This window comes from Tyto alba, unplaced genomic scaffold (genome assembly GCF_018691265.1).
Source record: "Tyto alba isolate M040663 unplaced genomic scaffold, T.alba_DEE_v4.0 Super-Scaffold_8, whole genome shotgun sequence".
NCBI classification, from domain to species: Eukaryota; Metazoa; Chordata; class Aves; order Strigiformes; family Tytonidae; genus Tyto; species Tyto alba.
This window is the reverse complement of record NW_024881329.1, coordinates 9,097,289-9,113,627: the sequence shown is the minus strand read 5'-3', so window position 1 is coordinate 9,113,627 and position 16,339 is coordinate 9,097,289. Positions and strand designations below refer to the sequence as shown.

General features: G+C 46.2%; 1 protein-coding gene and 1 long non-coding RNA gene across 7 annotated transcripts; one reads left to right on the top strand and one right to left on the bottom strand.

The window, feature by feature from the left end:
* Nucleotides 1-7,194: 7,194 nt before the first annotated feature.
* ADM (adrenomedullin) lies at nt 7,195-10,334 on the bottom strand. Of its 2 annotated transcripts, none has more exons than XM_042784700.1 (4): nt 10,220-10,334; nt 9,520-9,630; nt 9,066-9,206; nt 7,195-8,563 (listed from the first exon to the last, which is right to left on the bottom strand). In XM_042784700.1, the coding sequence occupies exons 2-4, from the start codon at nt 9,615-9,617 to the stop codon at nt 8,257-8,259; spliced, it is 546 nt and encodes a 181-aa protein (XP_042640634.1). In that variant the 5' UTR covers nt 9,618-9,630; nt 10,220-10,334; the 3' UTR covers nt 7,195-8,256. The 2 variants fall into 2 exon arrangements, with proteins under 2 accessions (XP_042640634.1, XP_042640633.1); XM_042784699.1 differs by having other exon boundaries at nt 7,195-8,566; nt 10,220-10,333.
* Nucleotides 9,592-16,339, top strand: LOC116965101. Of its 5 annotated transcripts, XR_004409154.2 has the most exons (4): nt 10,411-10,525; nt 11,281-11,544; nt 13,363-13,534; nt 14,975-16,339. It is a non-coding gene; the product is annotated as an uncharacterized LOC116965101 (long non-coding RNA). The 5 variants fall into 5 exon arrangements; XR_004409153.2 differs by lacking the exons at nt 10,411-10,525; nt 14,975-16,339 and adding an exon at nt 9,592-9,655 and having other exon boundaries at nt 13,363-14,775; XR_006164624.1 differs by lacking the exon at nt 14,975-16,339 and having other exon boundaries at nt 13,363-14,775.

Sequence of the window (16,339 nt, the reverse complement as noted above, 5' to 3'; positions counted from 1 at the left end):
TGTATATCCAGTATAGAGCAAATTTAACCAGCACTGATTCCAAACCAGAGATAAATAAAAAATGTACCATTTCAATTACTTGTTTTAAACCCATTATGAATAAAGGGCTGAATGTTCTATGTAGGCATCATATAGTATATATTTTTTTGTAGAAACTCTGCAGTCACAGAGATGAAAATAAATATTTTGATGGAAGGCTCATTTTTCAATGCCTGTTCAAGTTACTCAGCAGGATTCAAAATAAAATTTTAAAAATCCTTCACATAAGCCAAGAGATCTTTACAAACTTTTACAAGTCACCTCTATTGTCTTTAGCTTCCTCAGGTAGAATTGGAAGTAGCCTTTCATGTCAGATATATACTTCCTTCTTGTATAGGTGTTGTTAGATTATATTTTACAATAAAAACATTTTGCAACAGGTTATTTATTAAAATAAGAATATTTGTATTATACTAAGTATATATAGCTTACATAATTATATCAGAGTAAATACGACTGTGATTTCAATCCAGTATAAAAATGTCATTGCAAAAAATATTCACTGCTGTTTTTAACAGTTAGAGGAACAACTTCAATTCTGTGATGGTAGAAGCTGACAGCTCACACCTAACCACTACTGAGGTGGTGCATTGTTTATTCCTTATTTAGATACATGGAAGAAACAGGTCAGTCTGATTCATCACACTGTTTTGATTCCTGCTTTTTAAAAAGCTCTCTGTTTGGAAATGAAGAGCATGCGTACATCCCTTCAGTCATGAGCTCTCTGAAAGGCAGTACTGGTCTTTCTAATTTCAGCCTTCTTTACTCATCAATAAATAGGTAATTCCTGTAACACATAGGAGCCAGTGTCGATCTCTTCATGTGACGCCTTGAAAACATTGTTTTCTCAAAAAATGCTGCTATGCTCACTGTTCTCTTGGTAGCTCACGGTGGCACAACTGGTATCGGGATAGAAGAAGTATCCAGGCATCTGTTGGGTGAAATATAACCTCTGAGCTTGCTCAGAACAACAGAAAGAACAGAATTGTTTCCTTTCCCCATCTCGTCAGAATATGTAAAGGTATTGTGGTCTTCCTGCTTTTTCTGAGTAAAGCCCAGGAGGAATGAAAAATTTTAGTCTCTGCCTTACTCAGCATATTGAGTAACCAGCCCCGGCCAGATATAAAATTCTTTTAAGCTCAGGCCTCCCTGCTGGCAGCACCACTGTGCCACTTTGACATCCAGCAATAATTTTAAATTAGAGTGATTTATTTTTCTTTAGAGGGCAGCAGATGGCAGCAAAGTTGTACAGATGCGCCAGACTAGTAGAAGAAAAATATCTTGGTACACACACTCTAACAACATTCCATGGAAAAAACTTATCATTTGTTTCTGCCTGTCTTGCAGTGTGGTTAAGACAATAAATCAGGTTTAATGGCCCTCATGCACTTGTAACGTGAGGGTTTTTTTCCCCCGTTACCAGGAGTTAATGAAATCAGATTGGAGCAAGATGATGTGAATTATCACGCAGTAAATCATCTTTGTCTCTGCAGGAATAACTTCTTTGTGCAAACCTTTTTATATCCTTCATTAAAGTGATACTTTTTGCCTTGTGCAAATATTATCACAAAGTGCTAGACTGTTTGTGTGTGCACCCTGATGGATACAGGAGCTTTGACTGCCAATCTCTGCTGTGAGCTATATACACCACTCACTCTCTCATTTGAGTTAGTTGTCTGGATACATCCTTTACTGAGGCTTCAAAATAGGTGATGAGATTTTTTTTAAAAAGCGGAGAGAGTAGAAAGAGGAGAAAGGAAATGCTACTATCTGAAGTCATAGTGTTAAAACACTCCAAAATCCTACTGCATTAAATAAAAAATTAAGTTTGAGGTTTGGACAAGAGCACTGGAAGTTTCTGGGATTCAGTCCCTACTCATGAACACATTCAGCGTCGCACTTGACATATGTATGTTTGCTGAAGGTGTCATTGCCAGCAGCACCACGTCCACTTAGGAGGAGCAGCAGTGATCATACATTGCTGAACTCATTTCAGGTTGAACTGAGCGTCTGGATTTCAGCTACCTCTTTTTGATAGAGTTCCTGTCCCTTACTTTTACCTTTTAGTAGTTTCTTCAGTCTTCAAAATGAGAACTTGTGAAGTATAAATCAAAACTTACAACAGAATCTGTCAGTATAAAAATAGACATGTTTTTGAAAGAAAGCTGGGGCTTAGATTTTTTTCCTGCTGAAGTTAGTAGAAGTTTTGTTTCAATTAGGTGGGATCAGTCTCAGGCCTGGGATTTGGTGCTGAGATTCCTATCTGGCTCACCAGTGCATCACCACCAGAATGTTTGATGTCTGTAGGCAGTACAGAGCCCAATGATATATGCCAGTTGCATATTTTGCGTGATGTTTATCAATAAAGGGCCAGACTATGAATTTGTTCCTTATGCAGAATGAGATGCAGAGCTGCTCAGCCTGAGGCAAAAAGTGACTTAGAAAAAGTGACTTTGAAATCTATCACTTTTTCCTTGTCTCTAAAGAGAACAAATTTATTTTACAAGGTGCAGCTGTCTTCTTCCAGTGTGCAGACTCAGATCTGCTCCTGAGTCCTTACATATGGGCAGGGAAGTGTAGTGGCCTCTCAGAGTTTACTGCTTTCCAGCAGAGAGCCACAATAGAGTCAGGTCATGTAAGGGGAGATGAGGAACACACACCCCCTTTTGTCCTCTCCTGTAACACCAGTGGGATGAATTACATGGTGGCCTTTTAGTCCTTGCGTGTTCCAGTTTCATGATAACTCCTGTGACAGTAACCACCTATTAAAAGGACAATAATCATGTTTGTTTGATGAACTGCTTAGTTTGCTCCTGAACTAACAGATAAGATCCATTATGTTTGTTCTCTTGTTTCTGCCAATATTACTGGACATCAGAGATTAAGACCCAGACATTTGTTTGTTTATTTTTACACCATGTTAGCAAAGTATAAAGAAAATATAAACCATTTTGTAATTGCTGGAAAGGTTGCATGTAATTTGCAAACTAACAGATCTGGGAAGTGATAGCTGACTGAAAATATTGGAGGAATATTTATTTTGCATACCTATTCTGAGAGTCAGAATTTATTACAAAATATTTGCCTACAGCTGGGTTGAACTGATCTTTCCCGACTTTGGAAAAACCCACGCTTTTGTAAGTGGATGGGAGACTCAAGGAGGTCTAGTTAAATGCTCAGTAAAAATTATCACAGAATCAAAGAAAGTCAAAAGATTTAATTTGACCTCCTCATTGCTGTTGCTGTGGCTGGGAATTTTGCAAGCAAAACACTCCAGTCTTATCAAATCATTAACAGTGATTCCAGTCTTAATGGAACCATTTGTTTTTCATTTGAAGACATTATAGTTATCAAGCATTTTGACTAGTGCATATAGCATGTAGTAAAAAAGGCTTTTACATAGCAAAGTTCTTTACCTCATGAACAAATTATGCTCCTTCTCCTCATGAAGGATACATGGCCCTGCTCCAAAGAATTAAGTATTTTAAAATTAAAACAATTTCAAAGCTGACATAAATTACTTGATGAAAAAAACTGTTCTTTAAGAAATATTTGGATAATAAAAACAAACCCTTGTGAAAACAATAAACAAATTTCAGTTAGGCATAATTGGATTTAGTTATTGGTTGTACTCAGTCACGCTGGAATTTCTTCTCCTGATGCCTGTGTGCTCTACACTACTTAAGTATGATGTGAGATAATATAAAATGGTGTATTGACAGTACAAGGAAAATATTTGGATGGCTGTCTGGAGTTGCCATTATTGGCTTTAATTATGACTTGCTGTCCTTTGGGTACGAAATGAGCCAGAAAAGGCTTCCTATGTGCCAAAGTATTCATTAGTATTCCCCTTTCTGTCATTGTACTTGCAGAAAAAGTTTATATCTGGCACCTGACTGCAGTTCTTATTAGCATGGACCAAGATGCTTTGCAGATTTTGATAATGGTCTGAAAGTACACCAGTGTCTCTACTTTGTGGATACAGTAGAAGTTCTTCCTAGGTAACAGTGGCAGAACTCTTTGACCACTTTCTGACGTAACTGGAGAACAAGCATTTTTTGCAGTCCTACATGTGATGTGGCTGCTTAAAGTAAGTTTTGGGGTACCAATTGGAGAAAGAAAAATAATTAACCGTTTCCCTCTTCCAGGCTAGGAGACCTGCACTAGGACTTTATGGGAAAGCACTTGTATATCATTTTAGGCCCCTTGCCACCATTATGTATAGTGCTAATAATGGAGCCACAAGAATCTTTCTGAGATAAAAATAGCCTCTGGAATCTGTTTTGGTAATAAAAAGTTGTCTATAGTGAAGTACTTTTTCTTTGCCATATGGTGTCTCTAGTGTTGGTACAAACCAAAATAACTCATAAAGAATATACCATTAACTCTTCTGACACTTCTCTGTAGAGGCTTTGCTGAGAATGGCGACCACTCTTGAACAGACTGGCAGACAAGGATGAATTCCTGCTCCAATACATATTTACCATTGCAAAACTTAATTTTCATTTAGAACTTTGTTTGAACTGAATTTATAGTCATGTTTTAAGCAGCCTTTGAAATGCTGGTCTATGGGACACCAGACTGTTCTTAGAAACAAATACCTTAACTAAGGTGTTGTGTAAACCAATGCTCCTGATATTGAAGGCATTTGATGACATCTTCCACTTCTCTTCTGTCACATTAAAGCATAAGCTGGCCTTGACCTAAGCACACAGCTCTTCTTGACCTTCTAGGACTTTAAGAGGATGCTTGTTTTCATGGGCTGATACTGTTTCAGTCTTGTTCTCCCTGAAACCTCAGGGGTTTCAAAGTCCTCTTACTCCTTAGAGATTTTAATCTAGTTCATGTATGGATTTCAACTACCGGTTAAAGGTTAGTGCCCAACATTTTGCTTTGTGGGATGTTTGTAGTGAAAAGATGCTTACCCAAAATTTTTCAGTAATGTCCCCTGCTTGGGCAGGAACAAGCACTTTCGCCTGGACAGCTCTCACCTGGGGCAGCTGCAGAAATGGATGAGGAGGGAGAATGCTGTCTATTTATTTTAGCTCTTACAGACCAGTCGCCCAAAACCCAGAACTCAGTTTGGGATGTGGAGTTAGCTGTGCAATGGATAAGAGCCCCTGCCTGCTCTGTCATTCTCCTCCAGCCTATCTTCCCTAGCCTAACTAGGTTAGCTAAAATACGTGGTCATAGTATTTCCAGGGTTTACTTTTCAGCTCCGTGCATTTAGAGAACGTGCTGTCTTCCAGGCACAGGGCTATTCACTACTTTCTGGTATGTCTAGTTCAGCAGCGTTGGTCCTTATGCTTTAAAAGACATGGTTTCAAAGATTTGATAGAGGGGAGGTGGAGAGAATTTAAAAAATAAAATAATTTTCTTTAGCTGCTGTTTATTGCAACTACGGAGTTTTGTTTCTCCCTTCAAGTGCTGCAGGTGGTGCTCGTGATCCTTCCAAACAGAAATTGCACTTCTTAAAGTCCAGTAAGGTCAGAATTATGCCGTCCAGCACCAGCTTGCTGGGTTTAGCCCTGTCTGGTTAGTCCAAGGATCTTTCAGCTTTGAGTGAAGTGTTTTCTGTCAGTGAAAGGGAAAGGAAGGAAGAAAAGGTATTTTAAGTAGGGACTGGGTTTTGGCAGCAAATGAGGAGATCAATACAAACAAGCGTAGCTAGTTGGCAAGTACCTACTTAACCACACTATATCCCAGCCTTACATCCCAAGCTTAGATGACAAAGTCCCTAGCTGTGTAACACGTAAGTAAAACACTGTAGCTATCACATTGTATGGCTCTGTTGAAGTCATTTTGGTTGTGCTATGTAGGATCATGCTTTCACCTACACATTGTAATTTCCCACAAGCACCCCAAAACTTATAAGCAGCAACTACTCTAATTTCAAGATCTTTCATTATTTGAGAATAGCCACTTGCTTGTACCTCAGCTGGCAGCTATAATCTGCGCTGAAGATCATGCATTTGCTCTCATCCCTTACATTTTACAAAATCTGGATCAGAAAAGCCATCGTCAGTAGAGAGGTAAATTATCTTCCAGCTGTTAGCAAACAGATGGTAATTAAAATTGGCAAATGTCAATATATATGCACTTTTTTTTTTTTTTAAATAACATTTCAAGTGGAAAAGCCACCTCTTAGAATTGCAAAATTCTTAGTTGAAAACGTTTAGGAAAGTAACTAAAAATAGGCAATTCTGAGCAGAACTTCAAAACTGGGGAGAAAAATCATTATGAATACATGCCAGGTATCTAGTCAACTGGATTCCTAACCAAGCTTTTTTGCAGCAGTATTCCTGGAAAAGCATCATTACCAGTTCTTTTGTATTTTTCTTGTAAATACAAGTTCCTTAAGCATATGCCCGCTTCATTTATTCTAGCAGCATTTAGTGCTGCTGTACCTCAGTTCACTCCTATATATTTTAGCAATGTTCAGAGATACTGTAAAATAGGGGAAATTGTACTGTTTACCCAAGATGTTATTTGAATCCACTTGGTTAGTTTTAAAGTTAGTTTTCTTGAAGTGCAGAGTAGACACTCATAGATGGTGCTGTTGGTACATTAATAATGTTCAGTTTCACATTTGTTGTCTGGTCTGTGGTTGGAATTTGTTTAAAAAAAAAAAAAAGAACAAAACAAAATCCCTAATGCTAAGCTTTTATCCGAGATGTTCTGCCCGCACTGAACCGGTCACCGCTTAGCTTTAACCTGAACTGTGGCCCAGGAAATCCTTCAACATAAATAACCTTGGAAGCTGCCATGACCATTTTTGGAACGTGCTCCCTCAATAAATCTGTTACTTCGTTGTGCAATGTTGAAGTGTGCAGTTGTTTCTCTGATTAATTAGGGCAAAAAATAAACTTGCACGATCAATCCAAGCTGTGACACGTTTCAGCCCTGGCTGGAACATGTGGGTAGAAAAGGCCTTAGAGCCTTCTCAACAGATCTGCCCTGGGATTTTAAGATGCATGCTTGCTTTTGAGTTTACTTGATTTGACTAGATAAGGTGGCTGCTAACAACCATCTGTAACTGAAGACTTTTAGTCTGTCACAGAACTGCCATGCTAGGTTAGTAAGGGTAGGACCGAACACCATAAGAAATCATTATCTTGACTACCTGCCCCCACTAAAGACAACATAACAGAACTGTTTTATGTAATAGTGTTTATTTTATTTCACATATTACCCATGGAGAACAGCTGATACATTCTCTACATCTTTCACCAGTCTGGAATGCAAGATTAAAAAAGGTATGGAAAAAGAGTTTAATGTTTGACATTCACGATATGAAAAATAGAGGGGATACAATGTTTTAAAATGCCCTTATGCAATATATATATATATATATACAAAACGTATAAAAATAAAATATATTTTCCAAAAAGAGATACAAACAGGACACGACACAAGACAATCTTAAATATCGATACGTATCTCATGATCCACACACACCGCACTTATAATTAACAAAAACCACGTACAATTGCACTTTTCCTCGCTGTGACGTTCAAGTATATTGCAGTCCCCGCGGGGACTAGTGAGTGTCCGATTCCCTGCCGGGTGCAGATAACGCAGAGGGTAGAGCAGATGCGGGGGACCTGTCCTTGCCGAGAGCTGACCGCGCACCCCGCGACACTTGCGAGCAGCGGGGGAGGCCCCTCCCGGGGCAGCCGGGGCCGCTCGGAGCGCAGCCCCCCGGCAAGGAACGGCCGCCACTCCCCCGCCCCCGGGCGCCGCGACGGGGCGGGGGGCGACATGGCGGCCGGCGGGGCAGCGGCGCCTCTGTCGGCCACGGCTCGGGCGCCTTCCAGTCCCAGTCCCACAGTCCCAGTCCCAGGCGGCGGCGGGCGCGGGAGCCGGCGGCGCGTCGCCCGGGGAGGGTAGAGAGTCAGTGACCGCCTCGCCGCGGCGGCGGGCGGGGGGAGCAGCCCCTGCGCGTCCCCGGCGGGACGCGGCCTTCACAGATTCCCCGTGCCGTCTCTCCGCGCCGGGCGCGGGCGGGGACCGCGGGACCGGCCGCCCCCTCGCCCTGGGGGGCCCCGGCGGCGCGGCCCGCCGCTCCGCCGCCCGGAGGGCCTGTGCCGGGGTCCCGCCCGGACAGGCGCCTCTCCGCGAATCCTGGCGGCGGCTCCCGATCGGCGGCGGAGCTCCGGAGCGTCCGTGCCTCAGTCCATCCATCCGAGCTGGCCTCGGCGGGGGCGGGGGCGGCGCTCAGACCCCGAGGAGGGGGGCGAGGGGCTGCGCCCGCCGCGGCCGGGGCCGCCGCCCGGGCTGGGGGGAGCGCGTCGGGCTGCGGCGCTGGGGCAGGGAGCGCCGCCTGCGGCCGTAGCCCTGGGGGCTGATCTTGCTGGCGGGGGCAGCATCGTCCTTATCCTTGTCGGTCAGCTGGTAGATCTGGTGAGCCAGCTTCTGCACCGTGCACGTCCCGAACCGGCACCCCGTGCGGATGGCTTGGAAGTGGGGGAAGCTGTTAATGTTCTGGCGGTAGCGTTTGACGCGGATGAGAGCATCCTCCCGGCTGCTGCGAAGCAAGAAGAGAGCGAGCATGAGAAAAGCGCAGTGGGGCCCCGGAGGAGGGGACCCGGTGGGCCCCCAGGCTGGAGGCGGGCCCGTCCCTACGGTGCAAAACTGCCGGCCCCCTCCTGCCCCCCCCCCCCGGCTCTGCCCTCCGCCGAGCGGCGGGAGAGTGGCGATCTGGTAGCAGTGCAGAGCCTGCTGCCGATGGGAGGAGAGGCCCCGCCGTTTTACGGCTATTACTTTATTTATGGATCCAGAGCTCAAGTCACTATTTGTATTTGACTTTCACAGTAAAGGCGCTGCTATCTCCCGCCAGCTGAAGAGCGCGGGGAAAGGGAGGCGGAAGGCTGCTTCCAGCAGGATGTGCAGCCCGGGCAGGACCTGTCTCCGGGGCTTGGGGGATCTATTGCGAGAATAAGCCTAAACCCCCCGAAACGAGGGGACCCTGAAACTTTCCACCGCCTCGAGCAAGTGCCCGAGCCCAGAAAAAGGCTGGAATTTACCTGGGATGCGAGACTCGGGGATCCTCCTTCACGTCCTGGGTCCGTATGAGCGGCTGCACGTCGGCGGCTGCCCCCAGCCCCCGCAGCGCGCCCGAAGGCTTCACGTCCCGCCTGGCTCGGCTCAGTGCCCATTTCGTCCATCTGAAAGGAGCGCAAGGGAAGAGGACAGCCTGTTAGCGCAAGCCTGCAGGGCGGGAGCCAAACCAAATAGATTCGAGGGGCGATAATCTTTGCCAGCGCCGAGATTTCTTTTTTTTTTTTTCTTTTTTCTTTTTTTTTTTTTTTTTTTTTTTAATGTTTCCTGAAAGGGCATGAGGCCTTTAAGGAGCCGTGCAATTCCCGCTGGGAGTCCGGTGCCTCAAATCACGGCCGGAGCCCGGCGCGGGGGCGCGGAGGCTCCGCGGCCCCAGGAGCGGGGCTGGGCGCTGGCAGGAGGGCGCGCTCCGATACTCACTTTCTTTTGAACTCTGTCGCTACGTCCACCCTTGCAGCATCCACCCCGAAGAAGGTCGCAGAGCCGAGATAGAGCAGGGCTACGTGCACTAGTTTCATTCTGGCTGGGCTCCTGGTGGAAGGAAGAGAGAAGAACCGTAAGCATGGTTGCTAATAAAAGTCAAGTAAGGTCTGTCCTTTATTTCTGGTGATTCCAGGGAGCTCCTTCCCTCGGAGACCCCCCAGGCTACTGGGGACTTTGTGTGCGATATGAACCAGAAGCTAATATTTGCTCGGCAACTTATCACAGAGTAAATAACAGAGCCTCCAAAGTTTACGTTTGTCGAGAGTTTTCTTGCAGAGGCGGCTGAAAACTAGCAGGATTTCCAGAATACCCCCAGCGGCTTGCACTAGGATTTAGCAAACCCGTAGGATTAGAGAGAGCTGGCTATCAGACGCATCGTTTCCAAACTCCAGCAAGTGTTTTGCTGCCTGGAAATGTATCCCCTGATAGCTCATCTTCCCACTTCACACGCAGAACCAGCTAGTTCTGGATCTTATGTTGTAAACTGCAGCTGATGCCAAGAGCCAGTGCAAGACTCCGCAGAGTAACTCCAAGCTCTTCAAAACAATCCAGATTTAGTAGATTTTTCCTTCCTCTCCACCTCCCCTGCATCTTTTGTTGTTGCTGAGGGAGAAAAAAACAAAATAATATTTCTTACCTGACAGTGAGGATAATCCACTGAGACAAATGTTCTTGTAGTAGCGATCCGGACTTGCAGAGTTTCCTGAGGAGGGAGGACTCCTTCTTTGTGTGTGAAGTAATCACTGCGGAGCTGCGCTCCCGTCTCCTTTTTTATAGAGCAGCGCGGGGAGAACGGGGGGAAACGGCTTGAACCGGATGGGCGTGGTTCTAGATAGTTATTTATTTATTTTATTTTTAAATTTTTTTTTTTGACACCACTTCATTATTGATCATCTCGAGCACTTCATTATTCCAGCGTGGACTGGGGGCAACCCATACCAAGGTAAAATAAAAGGATTATTGAAAATTATCTTAATCAACTCCCTTGGTATTTTGTTAATTATAACGACAGCTTTTAGGTGTTGATTCCGAGTCGTGGCATAACTTGCGAAATCAGAACCCCTCGGTCTGTTTTACCGGGGACAGACTTTTTAACTGCTCATGTATAATTATGTTTACACGGTTTATAGTATAATTTCTCATCCGAGGCATCTTAACTTCAGGTGGGTGGAAGCAGGGGAGTAGGAACTAGAAGCAATCAATTTCAAAATCCATGTAAATCCATCGAATACCAAAGTTCCAAAAATAAACCTGTATCTGGACAATGTGACTTATAATGAGTAACTAATGAATGCCAGCCTGCTTTACATAAGTCAGGAGGTGACAGATCAGACATCAATAGTATTTATCACTCAGGTGCATTTTTTATCTAATAAAATGTATTTGATTTCCTTGATTCAAATCACACCTGACATGGTTTTGGAAGATGAAGGTGACAGCGCACTATTGTGTCCTTGACCAGAGGGGTATTGCTTCGAGGCAAGCACACTGAAATGACGGGCAGGGACGACTCGCCTACCCTCAGTCCTCGAAGTGAGAGCATTTACTTCCCCGGTTATAACGCTAATCCAGTGCAGGATCAAGGTCTCTAACAGCATTTTTCCATCTGGCCATCGGCAAAACCTTAGTCTGTCCACCTTTTTGTTTGTGTTTGTTTTTTTTTTTTTTTTTTTTTTTTTTTTTTTTTTTTTTTTACAGTCTTTTACATCTTTGCTCCGTGACGCTTCAGCAATGCAGAGGTCCGGCTTCGCAGGGAATGCTGGAAGCCAGCACCAGATGGACTGTTTCTCTACTTCTCTCAACGCAAATTCAGCGGAACCGAGGGAAATACCCCGGGAGACCTGTGCCCTGAGGCATCAGGGTCCCCTTCCCAGCAGGGGATACTCGGGAGGAGGGAATGAACTGCCGCGTGCCCGACGTTTCTCTCGCATCTTGCCCCAAGCAAAGCGTTTCAAAAATCAGGTGAGTATGTACTCGTGACTCTGCCTTTCTAGATAACTGCGGTATATAACACCACCCCGGAGAGGTATGTGCGAGGGGCTGACGGAAACTTTCCCGTGCACAACTGAGTCGGTCTAAGGCGCTGTCTTGCCAGCAGCGGCCAGGCACCCCGAGGCTTCTGTCTCCGGTATCTACCTGTGGGGCGCCGGCTGGCCCGGGAGCCGCCACCCGGCCGGCTGCCGCCCCTTCGGCCCTCCCAGGCTCTCCGCGGGCACCCACGGGCGGGGAGAGTCCGCGCCCACGGTACCTGCCCCCCACGGAATCCTTCGGCCGGGCCGCCTTTCTCTCCCGAGCCCCCGGCGTGGGTCCCGCGGGGCGAGGCGGTTTCCCCGGCCGGGAGCTGGCGGCCGGGGCAAGCCCGGAGCCGCTCCTCCGCCGCACCCGCCCGGCCCCCGCGCGGGGCGGGACGCGGCCGAGAGCCGTGGGGGCAGCGCGGGGGGCGCCGTGGGGGCAGCCCCGGGCCATCCCTCGTCCCTGCCGCCCGCCGGCTCGGGCAGCTCCGCGGAGTCCCGCTGCCCTCCCCACGGACCGTGCTCCCAGCGAGAGGCTTGGGATGTGAACTCCGGAGGGAAGAAATGGGAAAATAGGTGGTCTACAACGGGACTGTATCACGACCAGAGCTGCCCAACTGCATCAGACCACGATGACTGGATTTTAGAGACCTCATGAGGCAGCGCAGGCTCGAGTGAGTTCAAGCGTTTCCTTGATCAGCAGAAGTTGAAACTGAATCTAGTTTTCCTGAATGGGAAGGCAGGATTTTGTGTGATGAGCATTGCTTTGGTTCAAATTAAGTCTCCTGTTCCAGTAAAGAAATCACACACTTCCCCAAATGTTGGAAAATCCCTCATTAAAATCCTTGACTAAATGGGAAGTGTGTCTTGTATACTCTTAGGCAAACAATGCAGAAAGAATCCTAGGTTGGTTTAGGAATAGTAACAACAGTAGTAACACAACTCACATGTGAGTTCCATACTGACTACAGCTGTCATTTTAGGGATACAAAATTTACTCTGAATTCATGAGACGGCAGATTTTGGCACATAAATTATCAGTTTGTTGCTGATGTGATTTGTGAAAGGGCTTTCACAAATTACCAGCAAGTAAAGCCAGTTCAAATCTAACACAAAACATCATGTTCTTTGTTCAGATGATCATTTTGTGCTTCCTAAGTACTTGCACCCCTGTGCAGTTTGAGTCACTGAATTTGTACTATGAGGTAACAGTGGCCACTTTAAAAAAGATATTTCATAAATAGTGAGTTATTTCCATTTTGAAAAAAGTTACACAGAATGTTCCATGAAAATATTATTCACAAACTTTTATTCTGAGGCAGTGCCACATAGTTCAGCAAGATCAGGCTCTCCTCTGAAGTGTAGGGTCTTCTCTGGATGATGCTCCATCCATTGGTGGGAAGTTGGCCTGGAGGAACATCCAGCTCTTCTATTTGTTTCCTGATTATCTTGGGCATGTCATTCAACCTCTTGGTGTTGCCATATGCACAAAAGACTGAAATATGTATCTGCTCTGGAAGGGAGATGGTGAAGATTAGTTGCTGTTTGTATGGCATTTTATTGAGGCTGAGTGTTATTCCAAAAGCAAAGGTCCAAAATCTGTAGGCATCAATGGGGAATCAGTTTGAGGCAAATATTGTATGATGATTATGCAAGCAAATTGTTGTTTGAAGCCAGTGGAAGTGCTTTGGCGTGTTTCATTTTGGATTTAAACAAGTTTTACTGAATTCATATGTCATGACTATGAATATACTTGATTGTATTTCAGGCTGTATGAAATCAGCAGAAAAATGATACTAACAGAAGAATGACACCCCACGACAGATGTACAACCTCAGTCATGCTCCACACAGAAAAGCCTTGCTGTGAGTGCATGCACTCAGCCAGCTTTGTGCCAAGGGGTGATTCCATTCCTGGTAGTCCCATTGGAGGTGCTTTTGGTGAGCCTTATATCTGACAAGTTTGAGTACACCAGACAAAACTTCCTAAATGGGGGTGGAATGCATCTTGGTAGGGGAAAACCTGGTCAGGGTCACAGCTGCTTCCTTGTTCTGGCATGGGGTGCGGTGACACTAGAGTAAGGGACTGCAGGCAGAGTGTGACCTTCATATTTCCTGAAGGAGGAGTTGACTGTAGAAGGTATTGTGAACCTTCCCACCTTTTTGGTGGTAAGCACACAGTTTGAGTATGGCAACATTGTTCCTTGTGTGCTTTCAGTCTTCTGGAGGGACCATAGTCCCACAGTTCTTCCCCTGGGATAAATACATGGCTGCTTACCTGGTTCTTCTGGAGGCCTTGGTGCCCTCCCAGCGCCACGGCTCTGTGAGCCCCTTTGTTTCCCAGGAGGAGCCAGGCTATTCTGCTGCAACAGAGGTAATTATGGTTTTGGTGGCCTGGATGGAAGTTCCGTTTACTTTGTATTAGACTTCAAGTGAGCAATCAATCTGTCTGCTGCACTTCCTCATTTGTCCTGTAAGAACATAAGATTGCTCTATACTTAAGAGAAGTTAAGGAAGTAACTTATGGGTGACTGACTTCTTTTGCTGTCCATGCAGGTACACAGCCATGTTCAAACCCAAATGATCAGTGCCCTTCCTGTTACACAGCTACTTAAGATGTGCCCTTTCATATTGCAAGCTTTATAAACTAACCAAGCTTTGGCTATATTGGACTAGATGGAAGAAGGAGCAAGGCTGTAAAGTAGGTGCTAGTAGTATTGGGCAATCAATGCGTAACATCTTCTTGATCGAGCATTTGTTAATGCCCTGGGAAAAGTGTTAGGTGATATTCTCCTGCTAGAGGTGCTGGCTTAAAAGAACAGTGAGACTTAAATACTGAGATTTGTTATTACATATCGAACCTTTTTATGAGTGCAGATACGATAACTCTAAGGTCCCATTTCAGATCCAAATTAGGTAATTTCTTAGTGTCTCTAAACTTCCCCTCCAGGTTTAGCTGTACATTATCCCTTGCTTTTGTAAACTGTTGCATGTCCTGGCTTTGTGCTGTTGAATGACTACAGTCTCTCCCCCTAAGAGTTACGGCAGTGGGCTTTATGTTTGTTCACCTCATAGGGGTAATGTGTGGCTTCATTAAGATTTGTGTTCCTTTGTTGCTTCTTCAGAAATGATTTTAATCAAAAAGCTCAGTGTTTAGAAAACAGCTTTGTGGGTTTCAGTCATTAAAGTCTATAGGATCATGAACCAAAATGCCTATGTGTGATTTAACAAAAGTATTCCTTCTTCTAGCTCCTACCTAGTATAAAAAGTGATTGACTCCTCACTGCATCTCTTTCTCAAAAAGTATATTCAATGTTTTTGATGTATATATTACACATATATTATACCCCTAAAGTTAACAAGCAATTTTATTGTGTTTAGATCTTTCTACATGACATCTACTTCAAAACAGTTAAGCCCCAAAGGTGATTACTTCAAGGAGGTTTCGGCTACTGCCCTCTGCTGAGAAGGCACAAATGGGAACACTAATTGATAAATGAAGATTCCCAACCAATTTGCATATGGATTATCATCAAGTCACTGCTTCGGTATGTCCCAGCTAAGTAGAAGATGTAAAAATGGCATATTTGAAACAGAAATGTCTCTGTGAAACCGGTAATGACTGTCTGCTGAGTCCCCCAGGAGCAAATCCAGTGAATTTGCTGCATTTTCATATGCAGCTCAGTACCCACGGCTGTTGCAGCTCCTCACTGTAGTGCAACTGATGTCCTTTGCATTGTTTATTCTCTCTGTGCTGTCAAACAGGACGTACATGGAAGCTTATCAGAATACTTTGGCAGACTGCCAGTTAGCCAAGTGCTGTACTGTCAGAAACGCTGTTTATCACCAGCATCTCTGTGACTGCTGGCAAGCCCGTTGGGCTTTCGAGGGTGAGAGTCCAAAAGGTGTCGACCTCATCTCTGTGTTATAAATGGCAACACAAAATCTCCCCGCTGCCTTGCAGAGCATCCAGGCAGCCCCTGTGCGTGCCCAGACCAGCACGTCGGAGGCCAGGAGGGTTACGGCGAGGTGCTGCTGGCCATCGCCCCCGTTAGCAGCCAATGCCACAGGCAGTCTCCCACCCTGAGGCGCTGCGACCTGCGTGGAAGTGGCACCCACGTCGGCCAGAGCAGGACCGCCCCATGCCCCGCAGGGCAGGGCATCAGGTGCGGCAGCTGCTGGTGTGAGGGAGGGTCGGGGCTGAGGTCCCTTCTCCGTCACTCAGCTGCCTGTCAGCGCGCACCGCCGCAGAGCCCAGCCCAGCCGTGGGGGCCAATTGCCCCGCGGCCGCATGTTCCGCACATCCCGGACAAAACGTAAACAGGATGCATCCTGGAAACGTCAGTCTCGATTCCCGAGGCTGAGCTCGGGGGGGGGGGGGGGGATGGCGTTAGCTCACCGCCGGGTTTTATCTTCTCACAGGCTAAGCGGGAGCAATGCCCTCACCCGGCAGCTCCCCTCAGGAGAGGTCCCTGCTGAGGGCGGTTAGGTGAAGTCCTGCTCAGGCATCCGAGTTTTCGCGAGCATGCAGATGGGTCGGACCTGACGCCTTTTGGTGGGGGTTTTTCGGTGTTTTTGTTTTGTTTGATTTTAAGGGAGAAAGCGTCGCGCACCCCCAGCTCGCCGGGCGGGCACTACAGACGGAGGCGGTGAGGAGACAGCTCCCGCCGCGGGGGACGGCGAGGCGGCGCCGTGGCGCGCGCGGCCCGGGGCAGCGCGGCCGTGCCGCCTCAGCCGCGTGCCGCC

What these genes read in the sequence shown, in the direction of transcription:
- ADM (XM_042784699.1), bottom strand. Translation starts at nt 9,617, where the DNA reads ATGAAACTAGTGCACGTAGCCCTGCTCTATCTCGGCTCTGCGACCTTC. An exon ending in GCGACAGAGTTCAAAAGAAA is followed by an intron (nt 9,207 to 9,519) that starts GTGAGTATCGGA and finishes CGCTCCTTTCAG; the next exon opens with ATGGACGAAATGGGCACTGA. An exon ending in CCCCGAGTCTCGCATCCCAG is followed by an intron (nt 8,567 to 9,065) that starts GTAAATTCCAGC and finishes CTTGCTTCGCAG; the next exon opens with CAGCCGGGAGGATGCTCTCA.